The sequence below is a fragment of the Triturus cristatus genome, chromosome 3_1 (genome assembly GCF_964204655.1).
Source record: "Triturus cristatus chromosome 3_1, aTriCri1.1, whole genome shotgun sequence".
Taxonomy (NCBI): Eukaryota; Metazoa; Chordata; class Amphibia; order Caudata; family Salamandridae; genus Triturus; species Triturus cristatus.
In genome coordinates this window covers 755,029,175-755,049,315 of record NC_140583.1, presented here as the reverse complement: position 1 = coordinate 755,049,315, position 20,141 = coordinate 755,029,175, and the positions used below count along the sequence as shown (strand labels likewise).

At 49.7% G+C, this 20,141-nt stretch overlaps 1 protein-coding gene across 1 annotated transcript in view; it reads left to right on the top strand.

Moving 5' to 3' along the window:
- LOC146860928 (uncharacterized) overlaps positions 1-20,141 on the top strand; it is a 60,923-nt gene that overhangs the window by 4,872 nt on the left and 35,910 nt on the right. The window contains exons 4-8 of the mRNA XM_085646192.1: positions 1,230-1,491; positions 14,271-14,385; positions 16,871-16,958; positions 17,464-17,576; positions 18,381-18,591. Coding sequence (XP_085502318.1) covers positions 1,230-1,491; positions 14,271-14,385; positions 16,871-16,958; positions 17,464-17,576; positions 18,381-18,591 — 789 coding nt within the window. The remainder of the gene's footprint in view (positions 1-1,229; positions 1,492-14,270; positions 14,386-16,870; positions 16,959-17,463; positions 17,577-18,380; positions 18,592-20,141) is intronic.

Sequence of the window (20,141 nt, the reverse complement as noted above, 5' to 3'; positions counted from 1 at the left end):
TGGGGACACCCCCCTAACCACGCAAGCAACCTGGGAGTCATCCTCGACTCCAAACTCACCATGACCAAACAAGTCAACGCTGTCTCCTCCTCCTGCTTCAACACCCTCCGTATGCTCCGCAAAATCTACAGATGGATCCCGACAGACACAAGGAAAACAGTCACCCAGGCCCTAGTCAGCAGCAGACTCGACTACAGCAACACCCTCTATGCCAGAGCCTCGATGAAGCTCATCAACAAACTGCAAAGAATCCAGAATGCCTCTGCACGCCTGATCCTCGACGTCCCGCGCTGCGACCACATCACCCTCCACCTGAGGATCCTGCACTGGTTCTCTGTCGACAAAAGAATCTCATTCAAGCTCCTGATCCACGCACACAAGGCACTCCACAAGACCGGCCCAGCCTATCTCAACAGTCAAATCTCCTTCTACGTACCCAACAGGAAACTCTGCTCCGCAGACCTCTCCCTGGCTACCGTCCCACGCATCCGTAGAACCATAGCCGGAGGCAAATCCTTCCTCCCACCACGCAGCCAAGACCTGGAACACCCTCCTCCTCATCCTACGACAAACCGAAGACCTTCTAACCTTCAGGAGACAACTCAAGGCCTGGCAGTTCGACCAGTAGCAACAGCACCCCCTTCCTCCCCACCCTTCAGCGCCATGAAACATTGCGGGCATGTAGTGCGCTTTACAAATTATCTGATTGATTGATTGATTGATTGATAATAGATAGACAACTAAACTATGACTTGAGATACAGGAAGAGACAAGTATACGAGGTAGTAAATAATGTATATTCCTGCTGGAGACAGACTGATAGAGGCATAGCTGAACAGATATACAGACTTAGAGGTCGAGATCCTTCATCAATGGTAGATTTGTTGTGATCAGAAATTGCTGATTGCAAATAAGCGCGTTGAATTGTATCCTGCAATGATTGCTGCTGCTCTCTGTACTTAGGGCCCTAACTGGAGTTAGTTTCCTGTTAATTAGGTACCTAGAAGTGTAACTCATTGCATTGAGGGGTCTATCCACTGTGGTGCTGGGCCTAAGCATTAGTAACCATGTTACACAATTCATAGCTACTGGTTTGGAAACGCTGGTGAATGTTTCTAAGCAGAGATGTGTAGATAGTTGTTGAGACAGACAAACAGAATGCCACCACGTGTCCTTAAGATACTATTTATTGTGCCATACCTGCCTAATGCTCTGCTTTGCAATCACAGCTCTTATTGAGGCACACAATGACCAGGTATGCAGCACATGGGGCAACTCCCACTTCAAGACCTTCGATGGTGACGTCTTCCACTTTCCGGGGACCTGCAACTACGTCTTGGCCTCCAACTGCAAGAGCACATATGAGAGCTTCAATATTCAGATCCGGCGCGAGGTGGTCAACAACATTCCCACTATCACCCGCATCACAATGGTGCTGGAGGGCGTGGTCATCCAGTTGAAGAATGCAACCGTGATAGTCAACAACGAAGAGTATGTTTGAGTTCCCAGTGGTACTATGGGGGGCAAGGAAAAGAGGTGTTCTTGTAGGGAACCATTTTATTACCTAATTTACATTGCAATGGAGGTGAGGAAAGTTTCTATCCTACTGCCAGAATTGGGTGAACATCTCAAGTTGCATGTTAATAATTCGAGTCTACAGCTAATCGGAGGCAAACAACAAATTTAGTTGTGCTTTATCACTAAATTAGCATGTGTCTCCTTCTGATCCCTCTTGGATTTGAGACCTGTCCAACCAAGGGTTAATGTCAGCAAGCCCCACTCGGCAAAGGAAGGTTTGAAAGAGTAAACAAGACATTCACTGTTGATAGTGGAAGGAAGAAAATAGTCCTGTGTGACATATTAATCTGCTAAATCAAAAAGAATATCCAATTGTCTGTTGTCCTTAAGTTCCCACTCTCAATGACTCCCTCAGCACATTGACACTTAGATGTTGGTTTCTATAAAGAAACTCGGCTAACTGCCCACTTCCTCAGTAATGCCACTTTCATGGCTATTAGGCTGCAGACTTTTCACACCCAAAGTATGACTTTCAGAAACATAAGAGTTTGAAGACCAGCCTCTGTTGACCTTTTTTTCAGTCTCACCTGCTGCTTTTTGATTCCTCATGGACTCCGTCCTCTCTATGCCAGTTTTTCCTTGGTGCCATGTTGATGAGATACTTTGAGTCCACAAGCATAGAAATTAGTTTGTCATTCCAATTTTCAGTTATTTTTGGAGCTTCTCCACTTGGTCTCTACGCTGCCTTCAATCCCTACAGAGATAGAGAAGAAGGCTTTATTTTGCAATTGAATCATGCAACCATGTCATCTGAGGCAAACTCTGCTAGCTCATACGCCGCTTTACACATAGAACAATGACAAGGATAGGATAGGAGGGGATAACATTTATTAGAGCACACTAAAACCCAAAGGTGCCAAAGCGCTATTGCAGGACAGATGAGTTGGCAAGAGCGGCGCAGCTCAGAATCAAGGATTCTAAGATGAAAAGAGGCAGGTTTTCAGATGTTTTCAAAAGGAGGTTAGAACAAGCCTTGTGTTTCAATAAAAAACTTTTAATTCTCATGAGAAAAGAAAGGGGGCATCTCTGGCACTGAGAGGTTTTTGCACTGACAGGAGGTTTCCCGCAGAGATCGGCTGTTGGGGTGCAGAAGGTGCTTCCTGTGCAGTCTCGTATTCAGTACACATTTGTCAATGGGATGCTCGGCACGTGCCCCTACATTTTTGATGCTCGTTATCCCACAATGATTATAATACAAATAGCCTGTTACCACGTTGGTGAGCAATAGAATAGAAATAGCAGGTCATGATGTACAGAACTGTCTCTGGTGGTAACGTGTGCTCAGGAGAATGGTTCTCACTCGCTGCAAAGATAGTTGTATTATGGCCTGGTACTTGCCTAATACCCATTTTTTAACAAAGAAAACCCCTGAATCCGCCCTTGGATGGATGGGTACCTCCTCCCCCCCCCCATGGCAAGCATTTCTAACCACACTGTTCTTGGATTGGGGGAGTGACCCCCCGGCCGTATTTTATTACATATTAAAAAACATTAATTATTCATTTTTATTATGTACACTTTACGCAGAAAGTCCAGATGCATTGATAGATACATGTCACTTGTCTAACTTTAACATGCTCTAATACAAATTCCACTCCTAACGTAATCTACAAATGTAGATACTTTACTTTCTGCGTGTCCCCTCTAGAGCCTACGGCAAGGTCAATGACTGGCAGCCCCAGATTTGGGTAAACTACAAATACTACTCCACCGGAGTAAGCCTGCGTAGGGGATACAGCTTATCGGACGGATACTTTCCCCCGGGCCCCCCTACTCCCTAAGCCTTGACTCCATAATGGGGGCACTGGCAGCCCCAGATCCTGGTAGAGCTACAAATACTACTCCACCAGAGTAAGCTTGTGTAGGGGGTACAGCATATCGGACGGATACTTTTCCCTGGCCCCCCCCTACGCCCTAAGCTTTAAACTCCATAAACGGGTGCTGTAATTCTGCATACTTGCGCCCTGATGCGCATGCGAGGGTGGCCACTGGCCTACTGGAAAGAGTGACTCCCCTGGCCCCCGCACCCCGACAGCCTATTGACCGGCTGTCACTGCCCCTGGAGTTACATGGTGCTGGCCGCTAAGGGCCAAAGACTATGCTAACCAATCATGACCCTACCACTGACCAGGGAAACATTACTAAAATACGACAAAATTACTTGCAACATAGACCTATAAACTTCACATATTACTATGATCCTGAACTGATATCACATTAAATATTAACAAACGCATGCCACTAAAGTTACCTGGAACAAAAATCATCATATAACACACACTTTTATTACCAAATTGCCAAACATATCACAATTCACTTTGAAACATATCACAGATACCAGCAACAAAAAGTTAAGCACAACACTTATTCCTGTAATGCACAGTCAAACTGCCTGCCCTAGGGGATGGTGGGTGGGGAAAACAAGTTATGGGCCGCCGATGGTCCGGGTGTGTTCCGGTGGGGGCGCGAGGAACAAAAGACTGTTCCTGCACTGTTAGACCTGGCACCTTGGCGTGAGTTTCCCTTCCACTTTTTTGATGGTGTGCCTCGACTGTTTTGCTGGTGTTGTCCGCTCAGGGCACTGCGCCACGGCTAATCCGTGCCGCAGTGCAAGTGCTCCCTAAGTAAAGTGTACCTGTAATTGATGTTCCTGATTGGTTTATTGGATTCACTGTCAGTCCCCAGTAAAGTGCACCAGGGGTGCCAGGGCTTGTGAATGCCAATGCTGCTGGTGGGCTTGCAGCGCTGGTTGCGCCACCCACGGAAGCGGCCTTGTAACGTGTGTCTAGGGTCTGCCACCGCAGACCCTGTGCGCGGTCCGGGACCGTCGCGCTGACTGCGCAAGTGCCCCCACTTGCCAGTCCCTAAACCTTCCCTTACCTACATATTAGCCACCCCTCTGGTAGGCCCGAGGGCAGGGTGCATTGTAGGCATAAGGTAGGACATGCCCTGATGTGTGTGGCATGTCTTAGTAGTGAATTACAGCCCTTGTCGTTTTTCACTATTGAAGGCTACCTGCTCTCCATAGGCCAGAATGGGCTGCTGGGATCCCGCCAACGCTGTGACCCCAGTGGACTCAGAGAGCATGGTAGAGTGTCAAGTTTAGTATGCCTGAACTCAGGATGATAAAATACTTCTTGTAGTCAAGTTTATTTTAATATCCTGGGTTTGTAAATACTACTTTTAGAAAGTTAGTATTTACTGACCTGACCATCTCAGTCCGCCTCTGCTGTGTGTATGTGTTCTGCCTGGCAACAGTAAGGAGCAGGGTGGGGGGATCCCCAGAGACAGGTTGGCTGCCAGGTGGTGGGTAGAGAGATTACACCTGGATGGGTGGGAGGAGTACACCTTGACTCTTGAATAGACCTGTGCTCTGCCACCACAAAGCCGGCGCCACCCCCTGTGGGGCGGCTGATGTCTCTGCCCTGCTGCTGAAAGGAAAGAGCAGAGTCACCATAACAGAGTGCTCCAGAACTGGACTGAGCCAGGCCTAGGCCCCCTGGCGCTAAAGAACAAAAGAATTGGTGTATAAAAGTAGGAGCCTGGCTCCTAAGAAATCAGAATCCTGTTTACCACAAAGAACCTCTGCCCGACTAGAAGGAGAAGAAGACGCCGGAGGAGCTGGCCTGCTGCTTGCCTTGCTGAGAGAGGAGAGGAAGAGACTTACTGAAAAGACTTTGCTACTTTGTGCTTGAACATTCTCCAAGGGCTTGATCTGAGCTTGCCCCCTGAACTGAACCCCAGGAACAGTGGGTTCTCTGTGCTTCTTGCTCGTCCTCCAAATCGAGCCGTGTGTGCATCCCGCTGGAAAAGAGACTGCGCCCCTCATCGCCCCTCCTAGGGCCGTGACACTCAGAAGCTCGCCTGCCTCCAACCCGTGAGAGCCCCGCTCCGTCCCGAGCCGCTCTCTGTCCCCGGGCCAGGCCGCCTGCATCCCTGTCACCGCCTGCCATTGGAGTGCGCTGAACGCGCTATCACCCCTCCTGCCGGAAGCCGTCCGACGACTGTGATCTACGCCGGGTCATCCAGCTGCACTGACCGTGCCCTGCGACCCCGCTTCGCTATCCCCGGACATCTCAGGCCGCGCCGCCCCCGCTGTGGAGACCCTCCTGCACCGCCGTGCTACAGGGTCGCTGGCCGCGCCTGCCTACGTGCCCACACCTGCTGATTGAGGACCCAAGAACACTTCCAAGCTGAGAGTCGCACCGACCTGTGCCGACTCTCCACATCACGAAAGAAGTTCCAGTATCGGGCTCGGGGCCCGCAACGCCTTATTTCCCCGTTCGCAGGAGTCGATCTCTGTGAGTACTGGAACTACAAGTAAAGAGACTACAAAGTATCCATTTGAAACTACGAACCCAGAACATTCGCCTGCTGTATAACCTGGTGGCCTAGCGAAAACGTTATTGGTCTTGTGATAAGTCTGTTGAGATATATATACCTTATTTTTACATAAAGAAACGTATTTTTATATATATCCAAGTCTGGTGTCCGTTTCTGGGGGGATTGATGTATTTACTGTGTGTACGATTGTAAGTGCTTAACCAACAACGCCTGAGGAATCGCCTTGGCTGCTCACGCCACGCACCTAGAGGGTGAGCAAGGGTCATTCGCGAGGGGTTATCCTGCGCCCTGACGTGGAGGAGAGGGTTCCTGCTTGACACAAGGGCAACCTTGCGCCAACCAGAGATCCCCGACTCTAACATTGTTGGCAGCGGGTGGGATTTCGGATTTGCACTTGTAATTTGCATACAGTGAATTATTAATCACCAGATAGTGAGAGCAGACCAAATAACGCAGCCACAGGTTTTTAATTGTTGAGACATCTGCCATTACTGCAACCATGCCTGGCTCACACTCCGCTGGGAGAGCACTCTCTGTGATTTCTGGAATCGATGAGGTGGATTGGGAGAGACTGGAAGGTTACACAACGGAGCAATTGAAAGGCTACAGTGTAAAATTCAGAGTTCCCCATGCTGGATTCAGGAAGAAGAACCAGTACCTCAAGGCGCTGAGAGCCTGGAAGGAGTCACGAGACCCACGGAATGCGGGGGACATCGTTCCACCCGACAATCTCGAGGAGCCCAGCAGAGTCCGGTCGCCAGAGGAGCTGGCAGACAGGGCAGCAGACAGGGCGCATGCAATGGAGATGGCAAAGTTGGCAGGACAGATGGAAATGGAAAAGCAGAAGTTGGCCCTGGAGGCACAACAACGCCAAATGGATCATGATATCAGATTGAAGGAGTTGGAGCTGAAGGCGAAAAGTTTGGACACCGCTCCTTCTGGTGGCAGCACTCCACCAGCGCAGGTAGAGTCCAAGGTGTACATCCCCAAAGATGTAGTAAAGGAGTATTTTAGAAAGGATGACATAGGGCAGTGGTTTAGGGCCTACGAGGTGGCCATGTCCTCACACCGGGTCCCTGAGAAAGACTGGGGAGCGGGGTTGTGGGGAAGGTTCCTTGCTGAAGGGCGTGACACACTGTTAGATTTACCCTTAGATCTCCAAACCTCATACCCCCATATGAAGGAAGCTTTAATGACCAGGTATGGGTTAACTCCGGAGCTATATCGACAGAGGTTCAGGGAGACCAAGAAGATCCCTGAGAGTACGTATGTGGAATATGTGACCTTTTTCTGCAGAGCGCTGGATGGTTGGGTGAAGGGTAGCAAAGTGAATGATTATCAAGGGCTGCTTGATTTAATTGCATGGGAGCACTTGTCCAGTCAATGTTTTCCTGAGCTACGCCAGCACCTGATAGATAGCAAGCTGTCCAACCCGAGGAAGCTTGCTGAGGAGGCGGACCGCTGGCTCAGCACCAGGGTCCACAAGGGTCAAGTGGGAGACTCCGCCAAAGGTGGGCAGGGTCCCCAGCAGAAGAGTGGGGGGGACAAGGGTAAGCAGAAGGGGTTCCAAAAAGGCCCCCAAAGTAATTCCCAAGGGAACCAGCAGAAGGGTTCTCAGCCTCCCCCAACCCCGCAGCAGAACGGGGCCCCGACAGGTAGACCTGTTCCAAAGGGGCCCTTCAATTGTTATAAGTGTGGTGATCCGGGTCACATTGCCTCTGATCCTAAGTGTCGCCTGTTTGGTAAGACCGCACCCACTGGTGCTCCACCCCGGCAAGTAGCTAGTGTTAACTTTGGGGAGGAGGTAGCAGTCCAGGAGGGTGGGGGTCCCGGGCAGATGACCCTAGTCTCGCTAGAAGACAGTGAGATGGTCCCTGTAACCTACCTGCCCTCTAACACTAAGAAATATGGGCAGGTGGTGACCATCAATGGAAAGAAGGTTGAGGCTCTTAGAGATACAGGAGCCAGCGTGACCTCGGTGAGGCAACACCTGGTGTCTCAAGAGCAGATTGTACCCAATGCCTACTGTAGGGTTGTCAATGCTGACAACGTAGAGAGTCGTTGTCCAATGGCTCAAGTTCCCTTTGAGTGGGGGGAGGTCTCTGGTACTCTACAAGTCGCTGTGAGAACGGACATGCCTGTAGATTGTCTGCTAGGGAACGACCTGGAGAGTTCCCCTTGGGAGAAGGTGGAGAAGACCACGCATCTGAGGATGGTGGGTCTACCCGACTGGGCGTGCGTGACCACACGGTCCATGGCAGCCAGTAGGGGTGTTGAGAGGGTCCTGGAGCCTGAGGGAGAGGTCCAGGAACCGGCCTTAGGGAGAAGGCGCAGGAGGCGCGGGAAACCGGCCCCCGAAGTTCCCACGGCCCAGGAGGAAGTAGACCCTGAGGGGGATGCTCTGGAGCCTACCGGGGAACAGATTGCCGAACTGGGAGATCTGCCTGAGCTGACCCATTGGCAGCAAGAAGGAGGTCCCTCCAGGGAGGAATTCTGCAGGGAGCAGAAAGAATGCCCTTCTCTCGTAGGTATGCGGCAGCAGGCTGCAGACCAGGCCAATGGTGTTCAGGCCAAAACACACTACGTGTACTGGGAGAGTGACCTCCTGTATTCCGAGCCTAAGGCTGCTGAACCTGGGTCAGCCCGTGTGCTGGTGGTACCCCAGAAGTTCAGAACCTTCCTACTGGGGCTGGCTCATGATGTGCCGTTAGCAGGACATTTGGGGATGGACAAGACCTATGACAGGCTTGTCACCCACTTTTACTGGCCCCAAATGCATAAGAATTCCGATTCCTACTGCAGAACCTGTCAGACTTGCCAGGCAAGTGGTAAGAGCGGAGGGAAGCACAAGGCTCCTCTGCAACCTTTCCCTGTGGTCGGTACGCCATTCCAACGAGTGGGTATTGACATTGTGGGGCCTCTGGACCCCAAGACAGCCCTGGGCAACAGGTTCATCCTGGTCTTGGTGGACCATGCCACCCGGTACCCTGAAGCCATCCTTCTGAGGACAGTGACGGCCCCCGTGGTGGGACGGGCACTGATGGGAATTTTCTCCCGAGTGGGATTCCCTCTAGAGGTGGTGAGCGACAGGGGGACCAATTTCATATCCACATATATGAAATCCCTGTGGAAGGAGTGTGGGGTAACGTACAAGTTCACCACTCCTTACCATCCCCAAGGAAATGGGTTGGTTGAGAGATTCAACCGAACCCTCAAAGGCATGATCATGGGCCTGGACGGTCCAATGAGGCGTAAGTGGGACGTCCTCTTGCCATGCCTGCTCTTCGCTTACCGAGAGGTGCCACAGAAGTCTCTAGGATTCAGCCCCTTTGAGCTTCTGTATGGTCACCCGGTAAGAGGACCTCTGAGTTTGGTAAAGGAAGGCTGGGAGAAATCTCCCAGGAAACCTCCCCAGAATGTATATAGTTACATGCTGGCCTTCCGAAACCAGACTCGGCGTTTCAGGCAACTTGCTGAGGCAAATCTGGAAGCCAGCCAGGAGGAGATGAAGCGGTGGTACGACCGGAATGCCACTCTGGTAGAGCTTCAACCTGGACAAAAGGTGTGGGTCTTGGCCCCAGTGGAGCCGTGTGCACTTCAGGATAAGTGGACAGGTCCATTTGAGGTTGTGGAGCGCAAAAGTCCTATCACCTACTTGGTGGACATGCAGACTCCCAGGAACCCTTTGAGGGTCCTACATGTTAACCGCCTTAAGCCCCACTTAGAGAGGACCGAAGTGGGCATGCTGCTGGCCACTGATGATGGAATGGAAGAGGAGACCGAGCCTCTTCCTGACCTCTTAGTGGCCTCTGAGAAAGATGGGTCAGTGGATGGAGTTAACCTCTCACCCACCCTGACGCCTGAACAACAGGAAGACTGCCGCCACCTGCTGGGACAATTTTCCGACCGATTCTCCCTGGTTCCTGGTGTCACAGATTGGTGCGTCCATGATGTGGACACAGGAGACAGCTTACCTGTGAAGCACAAGGCTTACAGGGTAACTGACAGGGTCAGAGCTTGCATTAAGGAGGAGGTCTCCAAGATGCTTGCGCTAGGGGTGGTTGAGTCCTCCAGCAGTCCTTGGTCCAGCCCCGTGGTCTTGGTCCCCAAAGCTGCTGCGCCGGGAGCCACACCTGAACTCCGGTTCTGTGTGGACTACAGAGGACTCAATTCAGTCACGAAGACTGACGCGCACCCCATCCCCAGAGCTGATGAGCTCATTGATCGGCTGGGGGCTGCCCGGTTCCTCAGTACGTTTGATTTAACGTCTGGGTACTGGCAGATCGCCTTGACCGATGGGGCCAAAGAGAGGTCAGCATTCTCTACACCAGATGGGCACTTCCAGTTCCGAGTCATGCCATTTGGGATGAAGAATGCCCCTGCCACCTTTCAGAGGTTGGTCAACCGGGTACTGGTTGGGCTGGATGCGTTCAGTGCCGCCTACCTGGATGACATCGCAGTGTTCAGTGCCACCTGGCCTGAACACCTGCGCCACCTCTGGGAAGTGTTGATGGCGCTGCGCCGAGCAGGCCTCACGATCAAGGCAAGCAAGTGCCAGATCGGGCAGGGTTCCGTGGTGTACTTGGGACACCAAGTGGGGAGTGGCAAGGTGGCACCCTTGCAACCCAAAATTGAGACCATCCTGGCTTGGGAACCCCCCAAGACGCAGACCGCAGTGAGGGCCTTCCTGGGGCTCACTGGGTACTACAGGAGGTTTGTCAAGGGCTATGGAACGATCGTTGCCCCCTTGACAGAGCTGACTTCGAAGAAGCAGCCCAGGAACGTGATTTGGACTGACACCTGTCAGAAAGCTTTCGACACCCTGAAGACTGCCATGTGCACGGCGCCCGTGCTCTTGGCCCCTGACTTCTCCAAGGAATTCCTAGTCCAGACAGACGCTTCAGAGCATGGTGTGGGGGCTGTTCTTTCACAGATGACTGAGGAGGGCTGGGACCAACCCGTAGCCTTCATCAGTAGGAGGTTACTTCCACGGGAAAGTAGGTGGAGTGCAATTGAGCGAGAAGCATTTGCTGTGGTCTGGGCGCTGAAGAAGCTAAGACCCTACTTGTTTGGGTCTCACTTCCGGGTTCAGACGGACCACAGGCCCCTCAGATGGTTGATGCAAATGAGGGGTGAAAACCCGAAGCTGTTGAGGTGGTCCATCTCCCTACAGGGTATGGACTTTACGGTGGAACACCGTCCTGGTACAGATCACGCCAACGCTGACGGTCTGTCCAGGTATTTCCGCCTTAGTGACGAGGAACCCCCTGGGCAAGGGTAGTTCTCCCCACATTTCAGCTGGAGGGGACACGTGTTAGACCTGGCACCTTGGCGTGAGTTTCCCTTCCACTTTTTTGATGGTGTGCCTCGACTGTTTTGCTGGTGTTGTCCGCTCAGGGCACTGCGCCACGGCTAATCCGTGCCGCAGTGCAAGTGCTCCCTAAGTAAAGTGTACCTGTAATTGATGTTCCTGATTGGTTTATTGGATTCACTGTCAGTCCCCAGTAAAGTGCACCAGGGGTGCCAGGGCTTGTGAATGCCAATGCTGCTGGTGGGCTTGCAGCGCTGGTTGCGCCACCCACGGAAGCGGCCTTGTAACGTGTGTCTAGGGTCTGCCACCGCAGACCCTGTGCGCGGTCCGGGACCGTCGCGCTGACTGCGCAAGTGCCCCCACTTGCCAGTCCCTAAACCTTCCCTTACCTACATATTAGCCACCCCTCTGGTAGGCCCGAGGGCAGGGTGCATTGTAGGCATAAGGTAGGACATGCCCTGATGTGTGTGGCATGTCTTAGTAGTGAATTACAGCCCTTGTCGTTTTTCACTATTGAAGGCTACCTGCTCTCCATAGGCCAGAATGGGCTGCTGGGATCCCGCCAACGCTGTGACCCCAGTGGACTCAGAGAGCATGGTAGAGTGTCAAGTTTAGTATGCCTGAACTCAGGATGATAAAATACTTCTTGTAGTCAAGTTTATTTTAATATCCTGGGTTTGTAAATACTACTTTTAGAAAGTTAGTATTTACTGACCTGACCATCTCAGTCCGCCTCTGCTGTGTGTATGTGTTCTGCCTGGCAACAGTAAGGAGCAGGGTGGGGGGATCCCCAGAGACAGGTTGGCTGCCAGGTGGTGGGTAGAGAGATTACACCTGGATGGGTGGGAGGAGTACACCTTGACTCTTGAATAGACCTGTGCTCTGCCACCACAAAGCCGGCGCCACCCCCTGTGGGGCGGCTGATGTCTCTGCCCTGCTGCTGAAAGGAAAGAGCAGAGTCACCATAACAGAGTGCTCCAGAACTGGACTGAGCCAGGCCTAGGCCCCCTGGCGCTAAAGAACAAAAGAATTGGTGTATAAAAGTAGGAGCCTGGCTCCTAAGAAATCAGAATCCTGTTTACCACAAAGAACCTCTGCCCGACTAGAAGGAGAAGAAGACGCCGGAGGAGCTGGCCTGCTGCTTGCCTTGCTGAGAGAGGAGAGGAAGAGACTTACTGAAAAGACTTTGCTACTTTGTGCTTGAACATTCTCCAAGGGCTTGATCTGAGCTTGCCCCCTGAACTGAACCCCAGGAACAGTGGGTTCTCTGTGCTTCTTGCTCGTCCTCCAAATCGAGCCGTGTGTGCATCCCGCTGGAAAAGAGACTGCGCCCCTCATCGCCCCTCCTAGGGCCGTGACACTCAGAAGCTCGCCTGCCTCCAACCCGTGAGAGCCCCGCTCCGTCCCGAGCCGCTCTCTGTCCCCGGGCCAGGCCGCCTGCATCCCTGTCACCGCCTGCCATTGGAGTGCGCTGAACGCGCTATCACCCCTCCTGCCGGAAGCCGTCCGACGACTGTGATCTACGCCGGGTCATCCAGCTGCACTGACCGTGCCCTGCGACCCCGCTTCGCTATCCCCGGACATCTCAGGCCGCGCCGCCCCCGCTGTGGAGACCCTCCTGCACCGCCGTGCTACAGGGTCGCTGGCCGCGCCTGCCTACGTGCCCACACCTGCTGATTGAGGACCCAAGAACACTTCCAAGCTGAGAGTCGCACCGACCTGTGCCGACTCTCCACATCACGAAAGAAGTTCCAGTATCGGGCTCGGGGCCCGCAACGCCTTATTTCCCCGTTCGCAGGAGTCGATCTCTGTGAGTACTGGAACTACAAGTAAAGAGACTACAAAGTATCCATTTGAAACTACGAACCCAGAACATTCGCCTGCTGTATAACCTGGTGGCCTAGCGAAAACGTTATTGGTCTTGTGATAAGTCTGTTGAGATATATATACCTTATTTTTACATAAAGAAACGTATTTTTATATATATCCAAGTCTGGTGTCCGTTTCTGGGGGGATTGATGTATTTACTGTGTGTACGATTGTAAGTGCTTAACCAACAACGCCTGAGGAATCGCCTTGGCTGCTCACGCCACGCACCTAGAGGGTGAGCAAGGGTCATTCGCGAGGGGTTATCCTGCGCCCTGACGTGGAGGAGAGGGTTCCTGCTTGACACAAGGGCAACCTTGCGCCAACCAGAGATCCCCGACTCTAACATGCACCCACCGCCCCCTTTTAAGAGGGGGCAGTGAGACCACCAGGCAGGCTGGTCTAAACCAGTCCTCCACCACGTCCGGCGTTCGTGTGAACCGGAAGCACTTAAATTGCTTCCAGTTCACAGCCGGGGTCTGGCGCGACCGCCATAATGATAGCGCTTCGCCTTGCCCAGGCCATCCTAAAATCTGGCGCTCCAGGGCTGCGTGGAGGTGGATGGACTTTTGCCAACATTGCCTAGCCTTCAATGACTCTCTGTTTTCAACTAGAAAGCCTTGCAGAGTCTCATGGTATTCAGAAACTGTTCTGAACCATTTGTCCTGAACTCCGGACTGTTTCCATGAGTTTTTGTTTTGCTCAGATGAACTATAAGTGTTTGGAAAAATTCACCACAGTCAGAAAAATATTGTTACGACCATGATACTGTCTCCAGATTTAACCTCCGTTTCATTCCATCCTCCAAAGGTGCAACTTCTCACAAACCTCACCCTGCTCCAAGCCTTTACCTGAAGGTATACCTAGCCCAGAATCACACATCCTTCACCAAAACCTTCAGGGTGTATTTATCTAACTAGGAGATCGTCTCCATGCTCCAGCGAAGGCATGCCCTGGAGAACAGCAGACCACTCCAGAGTGTGTGGCCACTCCTAACTCCAATCTTGCGCTCAGGTTGGTCTGTAAGGCTGGCCTGGTCTGTGTTGCCCATCCGCCTTGAAGGATCATTGTCTGTTTCTTCTTGTACTGTCAGTTATGAAGCGTTGGCTTCCACTCATCTGCACAGCCAAAATTATTCATGCTAAATCTCCTTTACTCCTTCCCTCCGCAGGACGGAGTTGCCATACAGCCATTCAGGGATCCAGATGGATCGAAACGGCCTCTACTTGCGCGTGGCTTTTAAGGAAGGAATGGACTTCATGTGGAACGAAGAAGATGCCATCATGGTAAAGCATCACTTTCAAGGAAATCCTATGAGCACTGGCCTCTATACTGCAGGGCAGAATAAGATCAACCCCAACACAAGCACAACTGTAAAAAGCATTGTATTTTGACTTGAACTGCACAACAGTGTTTAGGCATCTGCACTTCCTTTCACATTGTGTTTTTACCAGGGCAGAAAAGTGCATACAACACTCATGTTGATAATGATACTGACTCAGGTCAGACTTCTCACAGTGTATCCTATAATGCCAGCAGCCCTGCAAAGTAGCCCAGTCCTGTACAGATGCACCCACTGGGGTCACAGATCCTGTTCTGCTGAGGCACTTCAGTTGCTTCTTTCTGCACCCCCTTCTGTAGAAGTGGGTCTAACACACACTGCTCTGCCATATCACTCTTGCCTGACCTGCTGCATGCCTTCTATTCAGGCTTTGGGTTAACTCGCCTGGGTCTGCAGAACGGTCTCTATCCTGACATGCGGCACTCCTGCTATTCCAGCCAACGGACCCATACAAAGCTCTGTCAATACATCTCATTTCAGACTGACAGTACAGAGTTTTGTTTCAGTAGAGGAACAGAAACTGACCTCTCCCAAGCCGCATCAGCCCAACCTGCAGTACCTCCTGATAGTCTAGCGTTGACAGCTGGAAAGTACTCGCTCATGGCATTTCTCTTCTTCATTTGTGAGAATAACCCAGGCCCTGTCAATGCATCTCCCTGCTAATGTGCCACCTTTCCTTTAGTCTAACAATGCTCACTACAGCATAAGCACCAAGGTGTCTTGGCTCATTTACCATAGGAAACCACAGCTGCCCCCACCGTCTAATGCATGGGTACTCGCAAACAATTTCCCTGGTGCCACAAAGTTTGGTTTGTGATGTGACCGAGGGCAGCATTGATGCTAGCATGGTGGCAGTCATGAATGAAGCGGGCATTTGGCGGAGGTTCTGGCAGTATGGTGAGTATAGAGGGAGCAAAGCATTCATCTAGTGGCTGAATTGCATAATATGAAACTAGAAAACCTGGGATTTATCCCGGCTTCTCCACTTTACCAAATTGCGTGATCCTAGCAATTGTTTTATTTCACTTTCCCTACTTTTACTTCATTATCACATAAAGGAGAACCTCAAAATCAGGCCAAAGCAGGCATCAGGCATTTGCCCGGGAGGCTGGAAGGGTGGGGGCTGCTTTTGGAGCATTGGGGGCCAGTTGTGTTTCTGGGGGATGCTTTTGCAGTGATGCTGCAATATCACCCCCCCAGTAACAAAAGCAGCGGTGCTGGGGGCTGGTTTGGTTAAGCAGCAGTGCTTAGTGCTTGCCTCCCCCCCCCCCCCACCTGGGGGGATGGGGGAGGGAGTCCAACAAAATTGCCAGGGTTGCTTTGGGTTCTCTGTCCGGCCCTGCTCAAACTGCATGACTTCAGGCTCTGCACCATGTAAAACCTTCTCCTGTGTTTGATTTAATAAACTATAATGTTGTTTATGTATAATAGGCAGTCAGGCCACCCAAAGAGTGCACATAACAACTGACTTGCCTCTTAGTTCTCTATTGGCATTATTTTCAGGCTGAGGGGAAAGAATGAATGTTTCTGAATTTTTGTTTGAAAACTATCACTTAAAAAGAAAATACTTCTCAATGCACTGATATCATCTGATGTATTAAAGTGAAACGGTTCTGCATGTTAATAAAAGACACTTTTTTATTTTTGTAGAGACCTTATCAAATGTTTACGCTTTTGCTGCAAGATATCTTTAAAATGAAGGTCTTCCTAAAGTTAAGCAGTGCAGGACAAACTAGTTACTTCCTTGCTTTAACTTCAATTGACGCTTAAATAAAGCTTGACTGTTTATTTATCATAATGCTGAGTCAAGTAAACAGCAGCCCAGTGCTACTGTTGACCAGGGGGCCGCATGTAAAGCTCCGGAGTATCACTGAGCTAATGCACTGTTGAAAAGAACACAGATGAAGCAGGAAAATCCCAAGTATCAAGTTTGCAGTAAATTTGTTTAGAACTAGGAGAGCTGCCTCGTGCTCCTGTTTGGGTTGATGAATGTTGCTTGGTCTTCCAAAGCATGAGCTCAAATGTGGCCCATATGGCCCCTGTTCAGCCATCATACTACTGGCCTTAGTATTTCATGTATGGTGAAATAGAACAATGAAAGATTGATAGGAAACTACAGAGGAAGGATCAGCCAAACACAAGACATGTACTGTGGATGCCTTCGTGGTGCCTCCAGTCGCACCAGTAAAGGCCAATGCAAGTTTCAGCCCGTGAATGAGCTCCATCAAACTGTAAATAAATAAGCACAAATCATCTTCATCGAATGCTCTTTCCTCAAAGTTTCTTATTTTACCATTGAGCATTGTGGTGGATCATGCAGCAGCGGAATTCCTCGGTCATTGCAGCCCAATGTTTCTAACCAGGAATACACATTTTTTTCTGATAAACAACACACAAGATGATCCTACAACTTTCTTTCTTCTTTGTAGGTTGAGCTAGGTGCAAACTATGCCAACACAACCTGTGGGCTCTGCGGAAACTTCAACAACATTTCAAAGGACGAGTTCCTTGTGAATGGTAAGGATCAGAAACAATTTCCTTTCCTCCAGTTGTAGAGAGAAAATCAAATGCTTGTGCCTCTTAGGAAGTTCACAGAATGTGTTTATACTGGCACGATTTGTACTAATAGTATTCAAAACAGAATGATGCTGGAATCTACATTATCTAGATTGGATTACATTAGTCTGCAATCTTAAATCTTTATTGTCATTGAATGGGATCAGCCTGGACTAAAAGTCGAAGCTCTGAATAATGATCCGAGCATAAATATTATCAAGGGACAGTTTGTAATTTTATTCTATGGAGAACATCTCCGGCATCGAACAACCTGAAAGTTAACCTTAACAACAAAGTGTATATTAGAATGCTTGCCCTCTGTGTTTGTGTGTGGCTGTTGGAAGACCAATCACATGATTTTATTGTATCATAGGAGAACAAAATGAGCCATGGGTATCATGGCGGGAGTGATAAATGTATTACTGCAATGGAGACACTAAACCTTTTACCACATTTCTTTTTGCAGGATTCGAGATGACCCCCCAACAGTATGGGAACTTTCACAAGCTGAACGACCCCACAGAGGAGTGTGAAGATATGATCATTGAACCTCTCAACAACTGCACCGGTCACGTAAGTGTGAAGCATTGCTCCCAAAGCGTTTTTTTTTCTAGCATCTTTGCAGCACAAGTGAACAATGCACATGTATGCCTAGCGGTAATGTTCTTGTCTCAGATGCAGACCTAAACGTGCTTTAAAACCATGCATGGGTCAACTATATATAGCTTACACCGATGCACCAGTTTTTCATGGCAATTACCAATAACGATAACCTTGACTTCTGGCAGAAGTGCATTTAAGAGCCCTTGGAAACTGAACCCCTGACGTTTCCTTCCAAATCTCCATTGTATGAGTTTTTCATGACTAAGAGCCTGATTTAGATCTTAGCGGATGGGGTACTCTGTCACAACGGTGACATTGGATATAATGGGATTCATATTTTGGCGGGAAATCCATCACCGTTGAGACGGAGTGACATATTTTCAAATATCTAAATCAGAACCTAAGTTATCCAGGCTGAACCAATACGGCATATCCTAGAGGCCATCTCCAACACAATGTCATGTTTTGAGGACTGACTGGGAATCCATGTCCGGTTTCCAAACCTGCAGACTAAAGAGTTCATCGTTCACACAGTCAGACATGGAGAGGGCTCTGCACATACTGGATCTTGGCGTAGAATGCATTTTGCCTCACGGTGCTACTTACATGTTCCAATCCAGAGGCCAATGACGCGCATGCCTGCTGCTTTCACATTCTGCCTCATTTAGAAGTACTGTAAAAGAGCTGCAGTTTATCAGTGTGCTCCAGACGAATGAGGAGGTGTCAACACTATCCATGCTGTTTCACAATTTCTACTCCATTTTGCCTCAGCAGGTCGAGTATTGTGAATCCATCCTGACTTCCAGTGCCTTCGCTGACTGCAACGCTGCCATCCATGTCCAACCATACGTTGAGGCTTGTGCACAGGACCTGTGCCGCTGCAATAACGAGTCGCAGTCCTTCTGCCTGTGCAACACCTTCGCCGAGTATTCCCGGCAGTGCTCCCATACTGGCAGCAAGCCTTTGAACTGGAGGAAAGCAGATCTATGCCGTAAGTGTTCACTGACCGAGGTATTTCAGAATCTGTAACCTCATGCTTTCATGGAACGGCTTGCCTATCCCCCTAAGAGCACCTGGAGCCGTGGCTTGCCCTGGCTTGCTCAGGCTCTCTGACTTCCTGATATGAAACACTGTTTCAACAGCCCTGGGTCTAAATAGCACCAAAAAGCTCTCACATGAGGCGCATTAGGGTTGCATTAGTGGGTATTTCCTTTGTGGAAGGACTGACGTGGAAGACACTGGAAAGAGTAAATAGTTCAGGTTAGGAGTGCAATATTTCTCTGCATACAACTAGAATCCTCCTGGGCCCGTAGATGGTTGAACATGAGTGTCCCACAGAGAAGTAGGTGGCTCTCCTGGATGGGCCTTGCTGTTAGCAAGCAGGCAGTAGGCATGTAATTGTCGAGGCAGCTGAGGAGAAGCGCCTGGCCGCTGTCTCCCCAGGTAATGTTTTGGCAAGGGAGTCAGCATCACGTTGTAGAGCAATGAAGCAATGTAATGTAGAATGACGTAGATGATTAGGCCTGGCATAGCGAACCTTTTCTAGATTGGATTGAGATATAAACATAGTCTTGTAGCACATCTAAGACTACTGAGCTGAGTCAGAGACAGGCAGGATGCATACGATAGCGTCCTGCAAGAGGTCACTAGGGCCTGATCAGATGTGTCTCTAGAAGTGTTTTTTTGGGCAGGGCAAAAACTGGGCCACAGATGAAATTGGTGGGGCCACTTACAAAGTTCTAATTTAAAGACTGTGTGAACACACACACACGTCCTGATTTCCACAGTTGACTTCCAGGTTTGATGCACATTTACGTATATATATATATATATACATATATATATATATATGGTCCTGTGGTAGGCAAGCACCGAAACGCGTCGACTGTCCCTGTAATTTTGTACTAATGGTGAAACAATAAATGTTTAGAAAGTCTAGCCCTACAGTGCTGCTTGCTCTTTACTGAATTGAGACTAAGTGGTGAGAAAAAATACAAACATACATGTATATATATACATATATATATATATTTATCCAATGGTCCAAGCCTTTAGGAGTCACTCGACAGCTTTCCCATTTCCTCTACATGCTGGAAGGAGTTTGGTAGCCCTACGCGTTTCGAGGCCGATTTGCCTCTCTTCAGGGGCTGGCTATTATTTTCATCTGGCGCAGGGAAGTCTCTTGTAGGCAGGCTACCAAACTCCTTCCAGCATGTAGAGGAAATGGGAAAGCTGTCGAGTGACTCCTAAAGGCTTGGACCATTGGATAAAGATATATATATATATATATTTATATATATTTATAAATATGCGTATATATGTGCATGTTTTCTTAAAATGTTTAAATCTAGCACTGTATATAGTGAATAGTATATGGTTTGTATAGGTGTGTATACATCTAGACATAGAGAAGCACAGGTGCAAACAAAGTCATATCTAATCATTTTAAGCAAATGTGGGCTAGTTGGGCAAACTGTGTGTTTGACAAATTGTGTGTGGAAAAGTACAGTACCTTTTTTTTTTACTGTATCGAATCTCAGA